Below are 15476 nucleotides of genomic sequence, written 5' to 3'. Positions count from 1 at the left end.
TTTGCCGATAAGACATATTTATTTTAAAATGACAAAATATGGGCTTAATTAGTAACATTTAAAATAGTACCAGTGTTTAGGAATTTGGTTTGGTATCTATTTGGGAAAAAGTAAAGGACGTGTCGTTTCTAATCTTAATCAATTTTCCCGTGTAGTTGAACAGATGAAGCACAATGGTCAGGACAGCCTCAGCCACACACACCCTGCCTATTCCTCATGCTGATGGTACAGTGAGACCCCACCCCTGCCCAATGAAGAGAAAGTGAAAATGTGTAAGTGGTAAGCAGACTGATTAGATCTTTGAGGATTACCTTGTAATCAGATCAGAGACCATTTTATCAAAGAGCTTCAGCTGATCAAAGTTTACCAGAGTAAGGCTCTCCATTTACAGGAGGATTTAAACATTCCTGAAGATGACAGTGTTCATTCTGGATCATAACAACTAAAGGTGGGTTAATGGGAGAAGTAATAATGAGTAGAGTTTATCAAATCTTAACTAGACAAAGTTTTGGAGTCTGCAAACAGAGTGGCCATAGAACAGAGAAGTAGCTTCATCAACAACATTTATCTTTACTTAATTAAGAAATATTCTTTTGTATTCTGCAAGGATTTAAGGCTGGCTCAGTCACCAGTAGACATTTAATCCACTGAATCCCCTCACAGAAGCTGTTATGTGAGGGATTATGACCCAGAATTTATCCTTGTTATTGGCTCTAATTGCTGAGTTTAAATGTTCTTGCTGAGGTTTACTGTAGCCTAACTTTTAAAGGATTTAAGACTATAAATGCATGCACAGCTGTCTCAGAGGCGTTTTATTAAAAAAACATTCTATGGACTATTATGTTCCAGACACAGTGCTTAGTTTTAGGTACATTATCTCAATCTGCAAAAATCTCTCTCTGAAGTAGATACTATCACCCCATTTCAGAGATAAGGTCACTGAGGCTTGGAGTGGTTAAGTCACAACTACGATTCAAACCTCAGTTTCTTTGATGGTAAAAGTTCATGGCCTCACCTGCTATACCATACTCTTCCAGCTTTACTAGAAGTCTCCATACTGAAGTTAACAAATGCACACGAACAACTCTGCTACAATCTCCTCGTCAATCTTTTAGATAAATCTGGTTGGCCACACCAGATAACTGGGATGAGCTCAGGGCTGGAGGAGGACAGCGTGAGCACTATGATCTGCTCTGGCTTGTGGCTGTCAGGCGTCTTCCCTATAGAAACAGTGAGGCCAGTCAGCACCAGTACTCAAAGAATCATAGCCTCCTTTTTGCAGCCTGCAGACGCCGTGCAGAATCCTCGCGTGCACAGGCCAGAGAGCCCAGGGCATCTGCTGCCCACACTGAGGCAGCACGGCTCTGGGAGGAAGACTTCTGGTGTTCTGTAGTTTCTGTCATGGGCTGAAGCCCTTCAAAGAAGAGGATTTTGAGCTTCTTCCTTCTGGCTGAAGTATTCCTCTTAGCTGACCTCTTCTCTCAGGTATGTTACAGAGCTCTCTTTGGCCCCTTTTCCCACTTTTTGTCTGTTTATTGCCCTACGGTCAGCCAGGGTGGGCTGCACGCTGCTATGAATGGGGAGGTCTCTTAGAAGATGGCTGGAACAGAGGGTCATGAATTCCAGAGACCCCAGAAAAGTACTTACGGCATCAGACAAGCACACACTATCTTTCCTGCAGGTACAGCCAAAACCTTTTCTATCTGTTCCCTTGCACTTTCCTCCTGCCGCCATGGTGGTATTCATGCGCCACAAAGTCCCTGGGCCCTCCATGTGACGCCTGGTGGTGACAGCAGACCCGGGGGGGGGGAGGGGGATGAGCTACAGGACAGCTGGGCCGACGCCAGCGTAGGCCACTGCAGTTTCTGAGGGGGCCTTCCGTGCCACAGGTCCCGTGTTAGGAACTGTAATGTAGGATCTCATTTAATCCTCACAGCAGCCCTCAGAGAGACACGTTCTATTTTTATACCCTCTGAAAGATGGGCAAACTAGAAGGGCTGAAGAGAACTCAAGAGTGGCCAAGGTCACACAGCTATCCCCAGCACACATTTAATTTCTCAAGACAGTTTTCGCTGGTGATTTACCTATGTTTAACTCCCACAAAAATCATGCAGGGGAGACAGTATATAGATTATTTCCCAGAGAATGGATTGAGCTCCGTGATATGAAAATGCTTATATAATAAATAACAGAGCCAGAGTTCAAAACAGGTTATTTCTCACTCCCAAACCCATGCCCTTTCAATTAAGCCACACTGTCTCCCCTGCACTTGGCCTCAGTGTCACACTCTGGTCAGCCTGTATGAATGGAAATCTTATTTTTATTAACTGCTAATAAAGATAATTTCACACATTCTTTGGTAGATCTAGTCAAGTAAGTAGATAATCTTGTGGTGAGATTCTAACAATCGTTAAGGGTGAAGATGGCCTGCCTCACGTATACTGAACTGAAAATCAGTTGGTTCAAACCCCGTCCTTCATGTAGGTAAACGGCAAATATACAGGATAATTCTCTTCTTGAACTTCTTCAGAGATAAAGACTTCATAATCCCAACATTCAAAATCATATGCTTGCCATTTATTTTTTTACACCATAGGAAGACACGTAGTGCGATACGTTTATTATGTACAGAGGATGTAGTAGAGTTGAAGCTCCTCAAAATATTAAGTTAATTTTTAGAAGCCAATGTGTATCTCTCTTATTAGACGGCATCATATCTTCCTGTTTGAGAAGAACTGCCAAGATGTATAGTTAAAATGTTTTAAAAATACAGAAAAGAACACACCATAAAACTGTACTAATTCTGTGAGAGATTAAAAGACATGTGAAAGATGGTCACTAATTTTAAGGAGTTTATAATCTACCTGGGAGTTTCAATCTTGACATTCCCTGCTTCTCCCTGAAATATAACCCTAGCCACCCCTGACTCCTCAGTGCAATCAGACCCAATTACACTGTAGGGCAAATTACTATCTGCAACAATAAGAACGTTAATTCAAGGTTAATACATGTTATATCAAACCTTCTCTTTGAAAAATATAGAAAACCAAAATAAAAGACAATTATTATCATTTATCCATGGCTAGTGAATTAGCTATTAGGATTCCTACAAGACTGAAAATGCCATTACTGGATATATTTCCCCATATATTCCACACATGTGTATTTTATTATTTGGCTCAGTTATGCTTTTTTGCACACACCTCTTTTGAACTTTATTATCCTGTTATGTTCTGATCACCATTTCATTTTGCACAGAGTGCTTCAAATTCCTACCCGATACACTAAGATACTAGCCACCTTGCGTCTCAAAGTTTTCAACGAGGAAAAGCTCTACCAGGCATGCTTTTAAACCCTACCAAATGAATTACTGATGATAACGACTATTTTTCTGCCAATATTAAACGTTGTGGCCCTGGTTAACAGGCTCAGCATGACTGGTATCTGAATTACATTAGCAATTTCTTTTAACTGACTGAGCAGAGATATTTTCACAGGAATAAGAGATAATATCTCCTGTGGTTTTAAGGTTTCAAATAAAAAAATTAACTGTGTTAGCCACTAGAGGGAGCAGAGAAAGTGCAGGTTCAGATGCCAAACGGCTGGAAGCATGTGGGAACTTCCCCAGAGAGACAAGCAGTCAGTCTTCTGCGCTGACTCTTCAGAGACCATTATTATTTCCAGAGCCCTGGAAGGGACTGACTGCATGGTCCTACTCATATGAAGTGACCAAAAGAACATGAATCTACAGGCAACTCGTCATATATTAAATTCTCTTTCTATGATCTTTTGCGATTTTTTGTAGGTGAATGACCAATTTGGTTTTCAGGGATGACCAATTTCTAGAGCCAGCAGTGTGGCCACATGGGGCTCATTTTCTGGTGCATCAGCGTTTTCATATCATTTATTAGAAGAATGGGCAAGGGCAATGGACTACATGTCTGTGTCCCCTCAAATTCATACGGTGAAGCTCTAACCCTCAATGTGATGGCACTAAGGGACAGAGCCATCAGCAGGTAATTAGGTTCAGATGAGGCCATGACGGTGGAGTGCCCAGGAGAAGATTAGTGCCCTTGTAAGAAGAAGAAACACAAGAGCTCGTGCGCGTGTGCTTGCTCTCGCTCGCTCCCTCTCTGCCATGCGGGAGTACAGCAGGTACAGCAAGTTCCATCTGGCGGCCAGGAAGAAGGCACCGGAACCTCTCCAAGCCGGCGCCCCGATGTCAGACGCCTCAGTCTCTGCGACTGGGGGAACAAATGTCTGTTATTTAAGCCACCCAGTCTACGGTATTTTGTTACAGCAGTCTGAGCTAAAATAGCAGGCAACCAGAACGTGGCTGCCTTGGGGAAAATTCAGTAAGTGCATATTAAGCACCTACTATGTGCAATGCACCATGTCTTAAGCTGCACAGGACACCAAGAGCGATAAGATCAATGAGGGACGGAGTAGGGAGTTGTACGCTGAGGAGACAAGGCCGCTGTGTGAAGAGAAAGTGTGGCACACTGAGGCCAGGGGCCAAATCCAGCCTCTGTCTGTTTCTGTAGACAAAGTCTTACTGAAACACAGCCGTGCTCATTTGTTTATGTGCCGTCAATGGCTGCTGTCTGGCTATAATGATATAGTTGAAGAGCTGTCACAGAGACCGTATGGCTTGCAAAGCTTGAAATATTTCCTATTTGGCCCTTTACAGAGTCTGTCAATTCCTGGCCTAGGGAAAGGATGAATTAGGGATATGCTTATGGGAATGTAAAGGAGAGAAATAAACCATTAGGGGATATAGCACATCTGAGATAAAAAAAAATTTCCATAGCCTGTGATATGTTCTGCCTGTACAACCCAGAAGAATATGAAACCTGAAAGGTATCTGGCATCAAATGTGCTTGGTTATTAATGTTCTAATTAGAAAAACTACACAAAAGAGATGTAAATGCATTTTTTTGTCTTTACCTCCAACAAAAGATCAATTAGTGGAGTTTGTTTGCTGGCAGGAGTAAGACAGAGGTTGTCTATTATTAAGACCCGCATGAAGTCAAAAACAAACTTCTTCGCTGGGTGATTGGTCAGATAGGTCTTCGTGCCCACATTGCAGTATTCTGACTGGCTTCTGTTCATCCCTGTGTCTGCTGCAAAGGCTTTAAATTCTTCTGCTGGAGATCCAACTTCATCATCAAGATCAGTCACCTGGTAAAATCAAGCAGAAATATATGTTAGTCGTATTTGATTTTATGTGATATTTTCATTTCCATGTTTCCTAAAAACCAAATTATAGCAGCAACAGTACTTTTCTTCAACATTTACCTCATATTAAGCTATCCAATACATTACTTCACTTTGCTTATTTGACTCTCATTTCAAGGTAGCAACTGGGAACCATAAGTCACAGTTACTTAACACATGCTCTTTCTACTATTAAGCTGACCAGCCACTAACCATGTATCTGTTTTTATGTTGAATTTTATCTCTACTGTGGATAAATGAACTTAAAATAAATGAAATGATGAGAATGACTATATTTGCATATTGAAATATACCTACTGAGAAGTCAAATGTCACAGAATTTCAGATAAAGATCTGGCACAATGGTAGCACCTAAGGGCTGATCCATTTTTGCAAATTAAAAAAACCCCAGATAACTAAACAAAACAATGAGAAAACCAGAGCCAACTTTGAGCCAACAGAAAAAAAAGAAGGACCAGAAGACAGATTATAAGCTGCTGACAAGGAAAAGATGTTGAAATGATACCTAAGGTCTGTTTTTACCAAAAAATTTAGGATTTAAAAATTAGAAACAGGGCGCCTGGGTGGCTCAGTTGTTAAGCATCTGCCTTCGGCTCAGGTCATGGTCCCAGGGTCCTGGGATCGAGTCCCACATCGGGCTCCCTGCTCGGCAGGAAGCCTGCTTCTCCCTCTCCTACTCCCTCTGCTTGTGTTCCTGCTCTCGCTATCTCTCTCTGTCAAATAAATAAATAAAATCTTAAAAAAAAAAAAAATTAGAAACAAGCCAGGTCATATGTTTTGCTTGTCTTTCTCCTAGAATTCCCCACAGTTTTATAATGAGCTTTTCACCTTTATACATGAAGAAAAATTAGTGTGAACAAGGTAGTTTATTCCAGACCCTAGAGTAAGTGGTGGAAATAAGAGAAAACATCATGAAATTCCAAAGTATATAGAGTAATAACTGTTTTGGGGGCTTTGTCTTAAAGGACAGAAGAGGTACCTGTACTACCTATGATTATAGTCTAATAATTTTCTATTAAATTAGTACAGAATATAAAAAAATATAAAAAATAAAATCTGAACAAAGTAAGAAAGATTAAACGAAAAAGACACAGATTTCACTTTTGTATAAAGACAACCACTCCTATAATTAATTTGTAAAGACTAAGTCCAGCAGATGCCTAATTCCTGAGATAAATAAAGTGGAGACAAATTTGGTCTGACCAGAGTTCCGTAACCTGGATACATTTCACAATGACACAGCTATAAGCACGTAAAGTAAGAAATGGGTCCACAATGACTTGGAGAGGGAAGTGATTAACCAGGGACTTGCAAGAATACAGTAAATGAAACAGGAAGCAGGGTTCACTGCTATTTTAGGGGAAAGCAGAAGGAGAGTGTGAGGAGGAGACACCAGAAAATAACTGAGAGGTGAGGCTTTAACTTGGTCAGAAGCTTAAAAGACTGGGAAGAAAATCCTGCTAACCGCGAAGCAGACTATTTCCAGTTTGACACCCCCCTGCCCCCCGCCCTGTCCCCTTTCCTACCATCTCTGAGTAAGGGCGAATGTTGAAGGGGAAGACTGTGGCTGCTAATGCACACAGGAAGTCAGGGCTCATCCACATGGAAGCCAGGTCGGGAACGTTGTGATATAAGTATCTAAAGAACTGCATCAGGGTCACAGGATATTCTCGGAGCCAAGATCCCTCTTCTTCTGATTGCCAAGGCTGTCATGGGGACAAGAAAAGAAATAATATGTTAGAAAAACTCACACTGCTAAAAATTGCTTTAAAAAAAATCCATTACTCACTACTTTTCTAAAACTTGAGATGTTCATGGTTCAGAACTCTTAGGAACCACATACATGAGCAAATATACAAAAACAAATCTAGAAATAAGCTAAAACAAAAACAGTACTCCTAGAAACTGACAGGATGTTTGTTCATTGGTGTACTCACAGCTCAGTAACTTCAGTCAGTAATTTTGATTATTTATCATTATCAACATGAGTAGAGTTGCTGCCAATGTGGCTGTATTATCCACAAAGCTGTCCCACCCTCCAGTGCGTGAGAGTTAAGAGTAACATAAAAGATGGGGAAGTTACTTCACCTTTCTGAGCCTCATACTGTCATATGTAAAATGACAGGAACAATGCTTTCAACCACATGCAACTGTGATATGATTTATAATAAGAAATACATATTTGGTCTTTGTCCCATCCCTTTCTTGGCACAGCGTTACTAAAACCCTTAGAATGTCCTAAGCAAGAAGAGCCATAAAGGGTGTCTTTCGTTAACCATAACAAATGCCTTTCAACCACAGGCTGAGTTAATGTTAATGATAAGACTTTTGGAAAGCCCCTAAAGATGGAGGCTTTCCAGGGGAACCAACCACATCACTAGAGGGCTGGAACTTTCAGCACTAAAGCTCTGCACCCCAGGCGCCTGGGTGGCTCAGTCGGTTAAAGCGTCTGCTCTCAGCTCAGGTCATGATCTCAGGGTCCTGGGATCAAGCCCCACACTGGGCTCTCTGCTCAGTGAGGAGTCTGCTTCTCCCTCTCTCCCTCTGTGCTCTCTCTCTCACAAATAAATAAAATCTTTAAAAATAAAATAAAATAAAGCTCTGCACCCCTAACTGGCTGGAGATGGAGTTCAATCACCAATGGCCAATGACTCAATCATGTCTATGTAATGAAGCCTGCATAAAAACCCTAAAGGACAGGGTTTGGAGAGCTGCTCGTTTGGTGAACACACAAAGGTGCTGGGAGAACAGCAGGTGGAGAGTATGGAAGCTCTGTGCCCTTCTCCATCTTACCTTACCCTCCACATCTCTTCCAACTGGCTGTTGCTGAGGCACCTCTTATAATAAACTGGTAATCTAGTACATAAAATGTCTTCCCGAGTCGTGGGAACCTTCAATCTATAACTGGCAGGTCAGGAGCACAGGTCACAATGTGGACTTGTGACTGGCATCTGGTGTGCTGGGGGAGGGACTGAGGCTACCTCCAGGTAGACAGCATCGGCACTGAACTGAGCCATCGGACACTCAGCTAGTGTGTCAAAACTCCCACGTATTTGGTGACCAGAAGTGTCAGACGTGAAGTGGTGTCAGAGCAGAATACTGGGCGTAGAGGAGACACACAGGAGCGTGTTTTCCTTAAGAGCAATACTACAGCTATAACGATGATGATAAAAATGGGAAAAGGGGGCGCCCGGGCGGCCCAGTTGGTTAAGTGTCTGACTCTTGGTTTCAGCTCAGGTCATGATCTCTGGTCTGGAGTTGGGCTCCATGCTCATCATGGAGTCGGCCTGCCCTCTCCTCCTCCGTCTGCTCCTCCCTCTCCCCCACCCCCGTTCCTGCACTCTCTCTCTCTAAAATAAGTAAACCTTTGTTTTATTTTTTTTTTATTTTTCTAAAGATTTTATTTATTTTTTTGACAGAGACACAGCGAGAGAGGGAACACAAGCAGGGGGAGTGAGAGAGGGAGAAGCAGGCTTCCTGCCGAGCAGGGAGCCCAATGCGGGGCTTGATCCCAGGACCCTGGGACCATGATCTGAGCTGAAGGCAGACGCTTAATGACTGAGCCACCCAAGTGCACTAAATAAATCTTTAAAAAAAAAAAAAAAGGAAAAAAGAATATATATGAAGAATACCGATCTTCTGATACTTGCCCAGGGAGTGACTTTTTTTTTTAACTTAGATTTTTATGTTTATGAAAAGGAGCCGAAACAAGAGTCCCAAAGCATTCTAAATTAATACAATAGTAATGTTCTTTTCTAAGATGACACAGGAATAGTTTTGACTAAATCAGGTTCGCCAGTACTTATGATCCAAAGAGTCTGGTTAGTAATTCCTTTTACAATGTGATCTTAAATTGTGTAAGCAAATTAAGTTATTATTCACAGTATCCCTGTAAGATAAATAGGAACATACATTTTGTCACTTAGTCTTTCAATTCTTCATATCTAAGTTAGAAATAATTAGAATAGTAAAAACAAAAACAAATACAACACAAATACATTTTTAACCTTTAAATGAAAGTGATTTTCAAAGTTCAAATAACATATTGCAAGGACATATACAATAATATATATTCGTTACATACATGTATACATTGTAATATACATTTTATGACACTAATAATATCAGTTAACACTTACAAGACACTTACTACATACCAGGCACTCTTGTAAGTGCTTTGTGTATATACTAACTCCTCATTAAATCCTCATAGCAAACCTAAGAGATCAGTTCTCTTTATCACCAGCATTTTATACATGAGGAAACTGAGGCACATAGAGGTTAGCACGTCTTATGTACCAGACATAGGATCTGAACCCAAGCAGGGCTCCAGAGTCCATGGTCTTATCAACTACACAGTCCATCCTTACAGCAGAGATAACAAAACCGAGAGGCTGAACTTCCAGAGACCGTGCAGTTAATAACAGTCATGTTACCTAAGGATTCCTCTATTTAAAAAGAATATATGACAGGCAGGAGGAAGTATCAGCAGGTTTAAGTATTTCTGTAAACTTACTGAATTCAGCATGCTGCGGAGCATCCCCAATAATAAAAAGGCAGCTTCTGTGCACACGTTATGGATAGAAGAGACCACAGTTCCACTGGAGGCAGGAACTCCAAAGATAAATGTCCAAATGGAATCTAAATCAAACTACAGAGGTCAAAGTGAATGAAGATTAGCCACTGTCAATTTTTTTCAGCTAGAGACCCTCACAAGTTCTAATATTCTGTAACTTCTTTGAGACTAATTAGGGTTTTTTCAAAGTGATCAATGATGGAGAGAGAGAGAGAGAGACCTAGCATTCCTCCCTCCTAAATTTTGAAAATTTGTAAATTTTTACATTTATAAAGAAAAGAGAATACTATGTATCATCCTGTCTTAGGTACCCAGGTTAAAAACACTGTTTTCTACTTTTTTTCTCTATGAAAACAAAAAGAAAATACATGCTAATTAGCCAGGAGATGACATTATAGGACTGATGATTTTAAGCAGGATCTTTTAAAAAAGCATACTCACTTATTTCCCCTCTCTTGGCAATGTTCTAATTCACTTTTAGGTTACATACAGATAAGATTTGACGAAATAAAAATCAGTTTAAGAGACTTATTCATAGCTGTTTTATATAACATTTTATGACTATGGTGTCATGCTTATTTTGAAAAATTACATAACCAACCAAACTCTGTTAAGGCTGGATCTGAATCCTGACTTAATGTAAGGGTACAGACTTTGTTTTCGTTTAAAAGGTTTTGTCAATTACTAGAACTGATTTGAATTAGCATTTGACATTAGGATGGAAGTACAGTAGTTGAGTTTAAAAATCCCTAAGTCTTCGCAGTGCCACAAACATAAGCTATATATAGATATCCACAAGTCTTCAAATAAAGCCTTAGTGTTTTCCTAAAGTGGATGTCATCTATCCTTAAGAAATTAAAAACACTTTTGTAATCAGAACTTGTACTAAGAATCCTATCCAATTAATTCATGGTATACACACCACTCTATTTTCAGTTCTACAGAAATGACATATTTCTAGATAAAATCACATAACTCGAATTCTTCAGATTACCATCCAAATACCACCCAGTCTTCACACATACAGGATCATACAGAGTAAAAAAAAAGACCAAATAGGGAAAAAGGACTTCTTTTTGTGAACGTTTTCTATAGTATCTTCAGATTTTTCTTCCCAAATCAAATCCTAAATGTGAGAAAGGGATGGAATCCCTTTGGTTTTACTGAGAGTAACCCATCACCATACGGTGATTTTTCCGGCACATATAATTACACTTACGCCTTACTAGATAATTCCTACCTGGCAACCCTGCTTACATCGGCTGCTGATGACAGGCACACTGACCTGCAGGTTCTCAGGCAGCTCACTAACTGGCTGCTGCAGAAACAATGCCATGAGGAGAAAATAGAGAGCAGGGACATTAGTGTGTTTAGGAAGGAATGACTGAAGAACTGGGAAACCAGGAAAATGACAAGCATCCCGGTTAATCTCCCTGACCGTCGATCTCCCGCCAGCACTCCTGCCCACATTGAATCCTAAGAGGAAAGGAAATGTAACAGTAAGTACAAAATGAATAATTGATTGTCACGCTGTATTAACAAAGAAAGGAGTAATTCAGTATATGTGACATTTCTCTCCAGAACATTCATATTAATACAGGCAATTAGCTATTCCATTGTTGAATTAATCTTCCAGTTAAAAGTTCTCCTTTACTATCTCTGATTTCAGCAAGCCTTTCTCTTAGAAAACAGGTCTTGAAAAATACATGAGACGATCAGATATGAGAGGTAATATAAATTCTATGCATTAAAAGAATGCCCTCAAACGAGCTCTAACATTTCCCTAAGAAAGTAAAATTCAAAACGCAGCCAAAATTTAGGATGCTACAAAAATGTATCTTAAAAAACGAAAATTGCTGTCATTATATTTAGCGTATAATTATAATTAACTATACTTAGTTAATATATGTCATTTGCCCTGGATCCTGTTAAACTAGTTAACTGTAAATTATCTACAAGTTTTGAGACTAGACAAAATAAATAAGCACAATAATCCTTCCTCACAACATGATCTGTAATTCTGTTGGAAAGCTGCCCGGCGCTGGGATAGCAATGGGAGCCTGCTGTAACTGGGGCTGTCTGAGCATGCAGGGCTCTTCCAAGAAACACAGTTCAACTAGGAGAGGGTCAGTGCTGACTGATGTGGCTCACACAGCATCAGCCTTTCTATCAATGCCGCTCCCTCTGTTATAGAACTAATCAGGATACAACTCGAACATTCAGTTCTTTCGCTCAGTTCCTTGGCCTTCCCAAACCTAGTGCGGCGCTTGGCACAGAATAAACGTTGGCCAGAGTTTCAATGTAAAACTTGTGTGAATGGCAACCAAGAGATGAAGGACTGATTTTTACTTTGAGGCAATTTTTATTTCAAATGAATATTCACTTTTTTTCTTCCAATTTGTTTTTTCTAGGATGAAGTGAGCACATACTTGCTACTATTTATAATAATAAAACAAATTTATGTCTAGCTAGCTTTTTAAGGATTTCATCCTAACCAATTGCTTAGCGTGATGTGAATTAATCTTCTGAAGTATGTTCTAATTAAAAAATCATAGAGCAATTTACCAACCTCTTTCATACATCATCTCATTTCTCAAACACAATGAACGTGTGAGTGAGCTAGAAATTGCTATGATCCTTTTTATAACATGGAAAATAGGCAATTTGTTCAAAGTCACCAAGTTGAAGAGAGGTGGCACTGGGACTTGAGCCTGATGTCTCTATCTCAGAGTTTGTAAAGTTGCACTGTCTCCTTTGGCCTTCCTAATGACATCACCACATTTCTGAAAGTCTGGCTGCATTAGGACACTGGTGATTTCTGCTTATAGTGAATTCTAAGTGAAGTTCTCAGTATAAAAAAGTCTTGAGCTTTAACAAGTCAGAAGACACAAAGTGGCATTTTATATATTAAACAGGAAAATAAATTTTGAATAAATTGCAGGTCCTAAATGAAAACCAGTACCAGCATTTATTTTCCTTTCTAAATTCTCCCACTATATTTTTCCCTATAATTAATCTTAAGGAAAACTTAGTATAACAATTAAGCCTTAATTTAGATTCAAGTAACAGCTACACTGAAGGTATTTTATAAAGAAAAATTTGACAAAAACTAATAAACGTGAATAAAACATTCAAAGACATTAGGTTGCTCATCACATCAAAGAGAAATAGAACCAAATTATATGAGATATATATATATGTACGTATGTATACAAATACACGTATGTGTGTTACCACACAGATGTTCAGGGAAATTAAATTGAATCAAAATTAAATTAAACTTAGATTTCTCTTTCAGAACAAGAGCAGCATATTGCAACTTCTAAGCAGGTATCAATGAAGGACAAATAAATTCTAAGATCAGATGTGGAAAAAGCACTTTTTCTGATATTACTGAAGTGATACAGGACAGACAAAAGAACAGGATTAACACTTAGAAGACAGTTACTGAAACACTATCACCATCAGACCCAGAGACCTTATGCATTTAACAGTCTTACTTTCCTAATTAGAGAAATTAATCCTTAATTTGTATTTATTAGGTTTATTGCCTATAAAATATAACTTATATCCATAAAATATATACCTGTCTCCAGAATCATGAAGCCCAAATGAGATGATACATGTTAAAAGACTTTGGCAAACCACAATGTGCTGTGTGAATCTTAGGTGTTATCATCACTGTGGTTTTGTACTTCAATGAGAAGCAGTGCGGTCGGCATTTAGAACTGTCACCTTCAGCAGAACTCACATTCACTCCTAGTAGCTATCATTAAGGTCAATAAGTGAAATCCCTTGCTACCAAACTGTTCATAATAATAACATTTGGAGGCTATATCCCTCCCCTAGGGTCAATGCAAAACAGTGATTTTTTTTTTAGATCATAGAAATATATATAATGACAATTTAGAATACGCATTTTAAAGCCAACAATTTTCTTGAGAAATCATTTCACAGTGAATTCCTTTCTTCAGATATTTTCCAATGTGAAATAACAAGAAAATAATCTTACGTGGTAAAAACTGTCTTCCTATCATTTTCTTTGATATATGGGAAAGCAGTGCAGGCAGCACCTAGGTAGTGATGCTTTTATATATTTTTTTTTTTTACAGATAAATTACATATTCAATTTGGATCCCTAACTGACAAGGGCAAACATATATTCTTGATGCTTATTCCAGAATACAATTACATATGATTTTAAAACGTAATGTTATAAAGACAAATATATTTTTAAAATGCTTGAATTAAAAATACTTTAAGAATTGAATGACTATAATTTTCAATAAAAACATTATTTTAAATATATATATTTCCAAAATAAGATCATTAATATGAACAGAAATACAGCAGTTCAAATGAATCTAACATAGGAAACTATAATTTTCTAGTATTACGTAAATGCTCAGTTCCATGTTGAAAACAGCATAGAACTAGCAAGCAGACAACAGGGAACTTTGGCTAAAACTTTGAGCTTAAATACTTGAGAAGCAATATAACATAACTTAAAAGCATGGGTTTTGGATCTAATTGACCTGGATTCAACTTTTGACACTTCCTAGCTGACAAGCGACTTCATCCCTATGCCTTGGTTTTCTCATCTCTAAAATGGGTATGACAGTTATTTATATCTCATGAGACTATTGTGAAAGTAAGTTATTGTGAAAATGAAACTATTTAGTAACTGGTACAGAATTAGCACTCAAAATACTGATTATTAATTTAGCTTTAATAATTTGCTAATTACCTACTTATAGATCAGAAAGGGAATTATAGAACAAAAAGATCATAAGGAATTCCCTTGAGTTTTCACATCTTTAATATCCTTTGTCTGACTTCAGTTTGATTTGTAATTTAAAAAGCCAAATTTGAACCTAAGCTTTTTATTCATTTGTTCATCATTCATCAAAATTTATGACTCTGGGGCACGTGGGTGGCTCAGTCAGTTAGGCTCAATCAGTTAAGCGTCTGACTTCAGCTCAGGTCATGATCTCGGGGTCCTGGGATCGAGCCCCAAATTGGGCTCCCTGCTCAGCAGGGAGTCTGCTTCTCCCTCTCCCTTTCACTTGTTCTCTCTCTCAAAATCTTTTTAAAAAACTCATGATTCTTAATGACTGTCAGATAAACTGAAGAGTATAAGCTTTGATCAGACTTCAATACAAAATACAAGAGTACAAGAGAGCTTATTTTAAAGCAGCTGATGTTAAGTCCCATACCTAATACAGTTCCGATCTTATTAGTTAAGACAGAATCTGTCTGTTCCAGCCACCCTCCACCGCTGAGTCCTTCCTTAAACTTGAGGAGGATAGACTGATTACTCAGCAGCACAGCAAGAATCCTCATGGCTGCCGTAACTGTGGTGGAATGCAAGTGCTCTTCCATAAACATCATAATCCAGTCAAAACCCAGTGTCCTGACCAGTTCTTCACAAGCTCTATTTAAAAAGGCAGATGAATTAAGAAGACAAAAACAGAACATTAATTTCAAAGATTAAGACTCAAAATTTAAAAAAAGTAAGACTAGGTTTTGTTCGGGGTGCCTGAGTGGCTCAATTGTTAAGAGTCTGCCTTTAGCTCAGGTCATGATCCCAGGGTCCTGGGACCCTGCTCCGCAGGAAGCCTGCTTCTCCCTCTCCCCCTCCTCCTGCTTGTGGTCCCTCTCT

General features: G+C 39.0%; 1 protein-coding gene across 4 annotated transcripts in view; it reads right to left on the bottom strand.

The window, feature by feature from the left end:
- The window catches only part of WDFY3 (WD repeat and FYVE domain containing 3), a 266518-nt gene that overhangs the window by 64950 nt on the left and 186092 nt on the right, over nt 1-15476 (bottom strand). For 3 of the 4 annotated variants that reach the window (XM_088021121.1, XM_088021123.1, XM_028124201.1), the window contains 5 exons: nt 15031-15248; nt 11055-11290; nt 9755-9889; nt 6765-6944; nt 4948-5181 (listed from right to left, as the gene is read on the bottom strand). In XM_088021121.1, the coding sequence (XP_087877247.1) occupies nt 4948-5181; nt 6765-6944; nt 9755-9889; nt 11055-11290; nt 15031-15248 (1003 nt within the window). The remainder of the gene's footprint in view (nt 1-4947; nt 5182-6764; nt 6945-9754; nt 9890-11054; nt 11291-15030; nt 15249-15476) is intronic. The other variant, XM_088021122.1, reaches the window with a different exon arrangement.

This window comes from Eumetopias jubatus, unplaced genomic scaffold, assembly GCF_037043125.1.
Source record: "Eumetopias jubatus isolate StellerSeaLion01/CBP00866 unplaced genomic scaffold, mEumJub1_p1.0 scaffold_2, whole genome shotgun sequence".
Taxonomy (NCBI): Eukaryota; Metazoa; Chordata; class Mammalia; order Carnivora; family Otariidae; genus Eumetopias; species Eumetopias jubatus.
Note: the sequence above shows the minus strand (reverse complement) of the source record. Positions and strands in the feature narration are given on the sequence as shown.